Raw genomic sequence first — 9,343 nt, 5'->3', positions numbered from 1 at the left:
TGCAAATTTAATCTTGTCCATCTATTCATTTAAAGTCAATTTGTGTTTCAAAATATAATACTCCGCTGCATGTTGTCCGAGATGTTGTAACATCTGGCACAACATTTAATTCTGATAAAACACAAATTTACTATTTTTATTGCTGTTTATATATTTACCCATAATTGTCGAACAATATATTCTTACAAGTGGTATCAGAGCCTACCCTTGATATACTAAGTGCTGATTCTGGTTTTTGTTTTGTTTGACAGTGTGTGAATTAACCAAATGGACACTTTATTTGCAAGCGCAGCACTTCGACCACCAGTCTTAGATGGTACCAATTACAGCCTATGTAAGGTCAAAATAAGATACTACATAAAATCCATAGATGAACGGGCATGGCAGCGTGTCATCAATGGATAGACTCCACCAGTCATGATAGATCAAGAGGGTGACAACTTGCCAAAACCTGAAACTGACTGGACTGCTGATGAAGTGCAAAATTCCAACTACAACTCAAAGGCCTTGAATGCAATATTTACATCGGTTGACATGAACATGTTCAGTTTAATCACAAACTGTACTTCTGCTAAAAGTGCATGGGATACTCTCCAAAGACACTATGAAGGTTCTGAAAGTGTGCAACGAACCAGATTGAGGATGCTCACTTCCAAATTCGAGATGATGAGGATGGAAGAATCTGAGAACATACTCGATTATGATCGTCGCCTACGGGAATTTGCTAATGAGGCATTCAGTATTGGATACTCTATCTCCAATGAGCGTCTAGTCAGCAAGGTCTTCCGTTCTCTGCCCGAAAGATTCAACATAAAAATTTGCGCAATAGATGAGGCTAAGGACACTTCTCAGATGGCATTGGAAGACCTTATCAGTTCACTACACACTTTTGAGATGAACCTGGACATGCAGAAGAAGGATAAAGGGAAGACAATTGCATTCCAAACTTCAAATAACTCCTACAATGAACTCCTTCAAATATCTCAAGAAGTCAATGATTCTGATATCTGCGAGGATTCTATCACTTTTATCACAAATAAATTTGGTGATTACTCGAAAAGAATCAGAGATAAGAAGAAGGATGCACAACCATCTAAATTTCCAAGCCTTCCTGCACCTGAAAGGTCACAAAAGTACCCTGCCAAGCAACAATTTCAACCAAGAAATGAAGGCAAGGGACAATACAATTCAAAAAGGTATGATTCGGTGCAGTGTAGAGACTGCAAGAGCTTTGGACACTATGCCAGTGAATGTGCTAACAGATTGCGAAAAAACAAAGGCTACAATGTGTCTCTAAGCGATGAAGAATCCGATGCTGAGGAGAAATCCACTGATGAAGAAAATCAAACCTCCTTGACTGCATTATTGACAGGAAATCGCAGACTGCAGGTGAATCTTTTAGGTGTTGCCCTAGGTGTTGCCACACCTGACCGCAACATCTGCAAAAATTCAGTATGTTTGAAATCCACAACTTCTGGAATTTGAGTGGAGATGATGAATCAGAAGCTGATGATGAAGAAATCACTCTTGAGAGTGTGCAAAAGCTTTATGAAGAGTTGTTTGAAGATTGGACCAAAAGAAACAAGTTGAACTCAAGCCTTATGAAGGAGAACATTGATCTAAAAGTCGTAGTTGTCAAACTTGAGGTAATTTTGAGCAAAAAGGATTTAGAACTTGGTAAGACCAAAGAAGAACTTCAAAAGGCAACTGAAACCTTGTCCAAGTTTAATTCAAGCACATCCAAGTTTGATTCCATACTTTTGATGGAAAGAGATGACAAAAAGGGCTTATGTTTCAAAGATAGTGTGTTTGAAATTGGTGAATCTTCCAAGTCAATTATTTTTGTAAAAGAAAAGGCCGATACATCCACACAACCACAATCCAAGTCGCCTATCAAAAGCTCTCCTCCAAAAAGACAAACTGCGGCACCCATTCCTAGGAAAAGAAAACGAAGGTACGTATGTCATTACTGCTTTAAGCCTGGTCATATCAGGTCCTACTGTTTTAAACTCAAGGATGATCGCATGAATCAAAAGTCAAGTCGGATGTTGCCCTGAATGTTGTCCAACATTTCCTGCAACACCTCCCAACATCGACCTACAGTAAGACAAATTTGGATACCAAAGCTAAAAACTCACTGTAATGTTGTCTATACTTCGTTCAAAACTAACACTGCAGGTCATTGGTACTTTGATAGTGGAAGTTCACGCCACATGACAGGTTCAAGAGAACATCTCATCGATTATGTTGAACAAAATTGTGGTAGAGTGACTTATGGAGGGGGAGCTAAAGGAAAAATTGTGGGAAAGAGTACTTTGAATGTTGAAGGCCTACCAAAGCTCCACAATGTGCTTCATGTTGAAGGATTAAATTCAAATTTGATAAGCATAAGCCAATTTTGTGATGATAATTTGCTTGTTAAGTTTGATAAACATACTTGTGAAGTTTTTGATGAAACTAATTTGTGCATTATGACATGCAGTCTTCGGATAATTGCTATCAAAGAGGTGAAGAACTTTCATGCAAACATGTGCAAATTACCGAACTTGACCTTTGGCATCAAAAACTAGGACATGCAAATTTCAAAACCTTAAAGAACTTGAGTAAGTACGATGCAGTAAGAGGTATGCCTAATCTTTCATCTGGAATACCATATGTGTGCGGCGACTATCAAAAAGGAAACCGGACTCGCGTGTCGCACCCAGTGTTACCAACATCTGGGACAACATGCTGTCTGAAATTGCTACACATGGATATTATGGGTCCTATGGAAGTAGAAAACTTCGGAGGTAAGAAGTATTCCTTTGTTTGTGTTGATGATTTCTCACGATATTCATGGGTAAGTTTCATTAGGGAGAAATCAGACATTTTTGATGTGTTTAAACAATTGGTCACAAGAATCACAAACTTCCATAATTTAAAGGTGAGAAGGATCAGAACTGATCATGGTAAGGAATTTGAAAACTCTTTATTTTCATCCTTTTGTGACAAGAAGGGGATTTCACATGAATTTTCAGCACCAAAAACACCACAAAAAAATGGCATTGCCGAACGTAAGAACAGGACTTTGCAAGAAATAGCAAGGGTGATGCTAGCTTCAAAGAATATCTCAAAGTTTTTTTGGGCAAAAGCCCTTAATACAACATACCATATTTCGAATAGGGTCTATTTAAGAAATGGTTCAACCATGACTTCTTATGAGATCATCATGGGAAAGAAGCCTAATCTTAAATATTTTCATGTTTTTGGTTGTGTTTGTTACACTTTGAATGACAGGGATCAACTTGCAAAGTTCGATTCAAAGAGTGATAAGTGTTTTTTTTGGATATGCCACTAATAGTCGAGCTTATCGCATGTTTAATTTAAGAACTAGGACTATTATGGAATCCATTAATGTTGTTTTTGATGATTGTGCAGATCTCAAAAAGAAAAGTGCTGAAGATGACATTGAAGACCTTCTGGACAATCCAATTTCACTGGAAAATGCAGATGTTGCCCCAGATGTTGCAACATCTAGCACAACACGTGACACTGAAGTCACTGAATCTGAAGAAAAGCATGGCGATGATGATGCAGTAGATGATGGACCATGTATTCCAAGTAAAATTCAGAAGACCATCCATCATCTCAAATAATTAGAAATGTGCGTGGAGAAGTCCAAACTCGAAAGAAAGAAAAGATTGATTACCGAAAAATGACTAGACTTATTTGCATGAGCTCTACATACTCACAGGTTAGATTTTCATGCTTTATATTCAATATTGAGCCTAAAAATGTTGATGAAGCTTTAAAAGATGAATTTTGGATTAATGCAATGCATGATGAGCTTGAGCAATTTGTTCGAAATGATGTATGGAACTTGGTTCCACCTCCTGACCATGGCAACATAATTGGTACAAAATGGATTTACAAGAATAAAACCGATGAGTCAGGAAACATCATTAGAAACAAAGCAAGGTTGGTTGCTCAAGGGTATACACAGGTAGAGGGGGTTGATTTTGATGAGACCTTTGCTCCTGTTGCCCGTATTGAGTCAATCAGACTATTGCTAGCTATTGCATGCTACATGAAAATCAAACTTTTTCAAATGGATGTTAAAAGTGCATTTTTGAACGGAATTTTGAGTGAAGAAGTGTATGTTAGACAACCTAAGGGTTTTGAGGATCCACACCATTTGGATCATGTCTACAAATTGAAGAAGACACTTTATGGTTTGAAGCCACGTGCGTGGTATGAGAGATTAACAGAATATATACTTGAGATTGGCTTCAAACGAGATGAGGTAGACAAAACTCTTTTTAATCAAAAGTCCAAAGGTGAGATTCTTATTTGTCAAGTCTATGTTGATGATATAATCTTTGGTTCTTCATCTCAAAAGCATGCTAATGATTTCGTTGAGTGCATGTCATCTACTTTTGAAATGAGCATGGTTGGTGAATTAAGTTTCTTTCTTAGTTTGCAAATTAAACAAATGCATGATGAGATCTTTTTGTGTCAAAGCAAGTATTCTAAGAATTTGATCAAGAAATTTGCAAATGAAAACACCAAACACATGAAAACTCCTATAGGCTCGAGTGAAAAATTGTGCAAAGACGATGTTGCCGAAAATGTTGACAACACCCTATATCGCAGCATCATAGGTAGCCTCCTGTATTTGACAGTCAGTCGCCCTGACATCATGTTTAGTGTATGCTTATGTGCAAGATATCAATCCAATCCTGAAATCTCTCACTTAAAAGCCGTGAAACGGATCTTACGTTACATAGCCGAAAGTATTGACTTAGGATTGTGGTACACTCATGAAACCAACTCTAATTTGGTAGGATTTTTTGATGCTGATTGGGATGGTGATTTAGATGATAGAAAAAGTACATCTTGAGGTTGCTTTTATCTTGGCAATAATTTGATCTCATGGCGTAGTAGGAAACAAAATTGTGTGTCACTTTCAACTGCTGAATCTGAATATGTGACAGCTGGAAGTTGTTGTTCCCAACTCTTGTTGATGAACCAAATGATAGAAGATTATGGACTTAAGAGTGAAACTTTAGTTGTTTATTGTAAAAATTCAAGTGCAATCAATATTTCAAAAAATCCAGTGCAACACTCTCAAACTAAACACATTGACATTAGACACCTCTTTATTCGAGATTTAGTAGAAAAAGGTTTGATTCGAATTGAATTTGTTGGTACAAATAACCAACTGACTGACATATTCACAAAAGCATTAGACTTTGAGAGGTTTTCCAACCTTAGGAAATCTCTCAGCATGTACTTTGTCTGATCATTCATAGATGTTGTCTCAGATGTTACAACATCTCGGATAACACCTTATATGCATGTGCATTTTTAGGATTTAGGCATACTGCATTGCATTCATATTGTGATATGTTGTGTTGAAACTGTGTAGCATAATTTTCTGATGCACTTACAATTCCTTGTTATCTTTTAAATCTTCACACCTATACTTGCGAACTTAGTCAGAAAGAATTTGAAGTTTGGTCATGTAAAACTAACCAATGTGACAAGTCACCTAAGGAAATTTGAACTACAATAGTATGAGGTCTGTGATTAGAAGAAAAGAAGGAAAAAGCTACCTAAAATAGTCCAATAAAGACTGTGCTTTTAGTGTGGGAGCTACCCCTTTTAAAATAAACACAGAAATAGAAGAAAACGGAAAAAGCTACCTAGAGGAGTCCAAAGAAGACTGTTCCTCTAGTGTGGGAGCTACCACTTCTATGGTAACAGATTTATTACGTCATTAAGTGTGAAGAAAAATTAACATTGTTTTCTGGAATTGTGCATGTTGTCGGAAGATGTTGCCAAAATTTGTGACAACACTTCATCCATAAACGTATCTCATACTTGCCCTCATGTTTTTATTTATGCTACATTCTGTTATTAGACATAAATAGGTCATGCATAAACATAACATTGTGAATTTTGTCGTGTTAGAAGGATATTAGTAGTTCAACAAAGAAAAATTCCATAGAAATCCAATTTCTGCAGAAAATAAAATTCATGTGTTCTTTAATGATTAGTGGAGTTAAATTTGAAATGAGCATTTATTCTGAAAATTATTTTAAAATCTGCACATAATTATCACAGTAAGTTTCGAAGGGAGTAACGGTTATTTTGTCTGCCCGTTTTCTTTTTACCGTTGGAATTAGTCAGTTACTGATCTGGCATGTTACCGTTGCACTGTAATTTCATGATTATCCCCTTGTTTTTACACCGACTAACTCACATTATCTTCTGTCTCACTGTTCTTCAAACCCTCACATAATTTTCCTGTGATTTCGAATTGCTCTCCGTAATTTCCTTCTACTGTCATCACTTAACCTTCAATTTACAATCAATGGCAGGAAAGGGTTTTGATCCCCAAGATATCCGGAGTTAAATGGGTCACACGGATGATGTTACCCCCACAGAGCCAACATCCCCAGCAACATCTACGGAAGCTTCTCCTATGGAAATCGTCCATGTTGCTGAACAACCCACGCCACTGGAAATCATTCTCCCAGGCGAACCAGGAAATGCAATTGATCTTGATAATCTGCCAATAATCCAGGTCTTTGATACTCCACGCCCCCATGTACGCCGATCAAAGATACAAGCTGGGTATAACCTCGATCTCACACCAGGCACGAGATTTCGCTACAAGGGGCAGCCCTCCACTCGCCCATCGTTGATTGATCCGGAAAAAACCTCGGGAGATGACTCGGATGACGGCGATTATGAACTTGTGGCTCGTAAGAAGGTTGAACCCGCAAAGGAGAAAACTCCTCTGACTGATGAAGCGAGGAAATCTGATGAGGACACACCACCTGTTCTTTCACGAAAGCCCTCACCATCTACTGAAGAGGAAATCACGTTGGCCCAATTTATGGCCAACTTGAAAAATCAAAAAGATGATTCGTCTGTTGTCCCTGTTGGCTCCTCAAAAATCTGGAAGTTCTTCTGAATCTAGCAGTTCTACTGACAATGCTGCCGACAGAGATGTTGCTTCTGAGGACAATGAGCCTGCTGAACAGGATGTTGCCGAGGAGGTTTCCCACACTGAGGACAACACTGACCTCAGTGATTATGATTTGGACTCCACTTTCGCTACAAAATTCTACACCGAACACGCAGTTTCTCAGTGGCATCTTTATGCAAATCGCGACGTCATCGAGGAAAAGAACATCGACACTGATGCCTTTGAAAGGCATAATTTGATTACCTTCCTGAAACACTTCTCCCTGCTCTCCACAGTCTCAGCGGCCACCCCGTTTAGTCGCTGGCCGGTGCTGGAATTCTACTCAAACCTCTCACCTGGAGTAGGTGATGAGAGATCTGCAAAATATGGGAAAGTGTTTGTTCGCAACAAGATCTTTGAGTTCAATCCTACAATCATCAATTCGCATTACCAGACTCCTACAGAGGATGAGGATGGTCTTGCCATAGACATACACCTTGTCACTTCCACAATCACTGGGGGCTTGGTCTCTCACTTTCCAACCCATCCTCAGAAGTTATCAGCAGCAAAGTTAACTTCATTTTACTCAGTGCTTCACAAGCTGTCAGTCTGCAATTGGACACCCTCTAACAATACCACTGCTGTCACTCGACACCAAGCTTTAGTCCTATACTCCATTGGAACAAATGAGGTTTTCAACTTCGGGAAGCTTGTGTTCAACACAGTAATGCAATATGCTGACGGTGGACTTAAATCATCGAAGCTCCCATACCCAAGTCTGATTTATGGGCTTCTGATCTCACAAGGCTTTGTTAGGGATCTTACTGAGCAACTATCTGACCTTGGTGAACCTTTCAAGATTCCCCTGCCTTCTTCAAGGGAAATAGAAAGATTGATCTTCCTTGGTCTGGTCCCGGTCATGCTTCGGCAGCACCTACTGGACCGCGCAGCCCTCATGCTCCTCCGAGGACCACTGATTACATCATGATCTCTGTACCTGATGCTCACGCTCACATTGATCATGCTATGGCAAAGGTTGAGCAAGCCAAGGCTACTATTGCTCATGCCATGAAGATGATTGAGCAAGCCAACACTAACATTACCTACTATGAAGTTGTGGCCAGAAACTTTCGGCTCTTCTTGGATATAGCAGTCTTTCCCGGACAAAAAGGGGGAGATGATGATCAAACAGTAGCTGGTCCATCTGGGACCAAGGATGATGAAGAGGAGGAAGAGGATGATGATGGAGAGGGAGATGCTTGAATGTGATTTTGTTTTTGTTTTTAGTAAATTTGTTTTCTGGTGTGATAGACCTGCTTATTTCTCTCTGTTGTGAACTGTTAATGAAATGGTTGCAGGTGTTGTCTCAAGTGTTGCCAACAATTCTAACAACACCCGTGCTAACCTTATTTTATTCCGGAGGAGAAAAGTTCTTTAACTCAGGGGGAGTTGATTTGAGCTAATCAAAGATAAATGAGTTTGATCTCATTTTGTCCAAGAAAGGCAAAAAGGTGGAGATTGAAGGGAAATCGTAATTCCGTATTTAATTGATATATTTCTTAATTTAAAGTATTTCCCTAATATTACTTTTCCTTGGTAATTTAATTGAGTATATTATTTAATGTGATTTTGCCTTTCTATAATAATGAGATAATTATGGAAATATATATTCTAGATATGATATTTAATATAAAGATTTAATGAGATATGATATCAATGTTTAAATAGAGTTTATTTCTAATAAAACTCTACCTTCCTTATGAAATAGGTTTCCTTGTGGAGTAAAACTCTTCATCTATAAATAAGGTATCAAGGATATTGGAAAAGGGATTCTTGAATATCGATCATACATACACGGAGTGAAGATTTTTCAGAGAAGAAAAATTCTTGAAGCCGGTGCTGTTTGAAGAGTGGTGATCACCGTGTTGCTCTGAATGTTGCCAACATCTACAGACAACATCTGTAACGATGTTGACTGAAGATTACATCTAACTGATCGTACTTTTTGAGATCAAGTTTTGCTTTCTTATTTACGTTTTAATATTGTTGGTAGTTTTTAGAAAGCTTTATTTTCTCAAAGTGTTGAGGAAATTGATTTTTGTAATAATCACTAGTGATAGGTTTTTGTGTAAACGATTTGGTTTTCTAGTGATTAATTTTTGTCATAAGGCACCACACAAGTATTTATACTTGTGCAAATTTAATCTTGTCCATCTATTCATTTAAAGTCAATTTGTGCTTCAAAATATAATATTCCGCTGCATCTTGTCCGAGATGTTGTAACATCTGGCACAACATTTAATTCTAATAAAACACAAATTTACTATTTTTATTGTTGTTTATATATTTATCCATAATTGTCGAACAATATATTCTTACAAGGCCGAT

At 38.0% G+C, this 9,343-nt stretch overlaps 1 protein-coding gene across 1 annotated transcript; it reads left to right on the top strand.

Moving 5' to 3' along the window:
* The first annotated feature begins 417 nt into the window (after positions 1–417).
* Positions 418–4,879, top strand: LOC142521264 (uncharacterized). Its single transcript, XM_075624494.1, has 7 exons — positions 418–1,414; positions 1,504–1,818; positions 2,179–2,348; positions 2,483–2,789; positions 3,418–3,575; positions 3,734–4,316; positions 4,569–4,879. The coding sequence occupies exons 1-7, from the start codon at positions 418–420 to the stop codon at positions 4,877–4,879; spliced, it is 2,841 nt and encodes a 946-aa protein (XP_075480609.1).
* The last annotated feature ends 4,464 nt before the right edge of the window (positions 4,880–9,343 follow it).

Source organism: Primulina tabacum, chromosome 12, assembly GCF_025594145.1.
Source record: "Primulina tabacum isolate GXHZ01 chromosome 12, ASM2559414v2, whole genome shotgun sequence".
NCBI classification, from domain to species: Eukaryota; Viridiplantae; Streptophyta; class Magnoliopsida; order Lamiales; family Gesneriaceae; genus Primulina; species Primulina tabacum.
The sequence above is the reverse complement of the archived record's forward strand: the minus strand, read 5'-3'. Positions and strand labels throughout refer to the sequence as shown.

What these genes read in the sequence shown, in the direction of transcription:
- LOC142521264 (XM_075624494.1), top strand. Translation starts at nt 418, where the DNA reads ATGATAGATCAAGAGGGTGACAACTTGCCAAAACCTGAAACTGACTGG. An exon ending in TCTTTTAGGTGTTGCCCTAG is followed by an intron (nt 1,415 to 1,503) that starts GTGTTGCCACAC and finishes ATGATGAATCAG; the next exon opens with AAGCTGATGATGAAGAAATC. An exon ending in AGATAGTGTGTTTGAAATTG is followed by an intron (nt 1,819 to 2,178) that starts GTGAATCTTCCA and finishes CTAACACTGCAG; the next exon opens with GTCATTGGTACTTTGATAGT.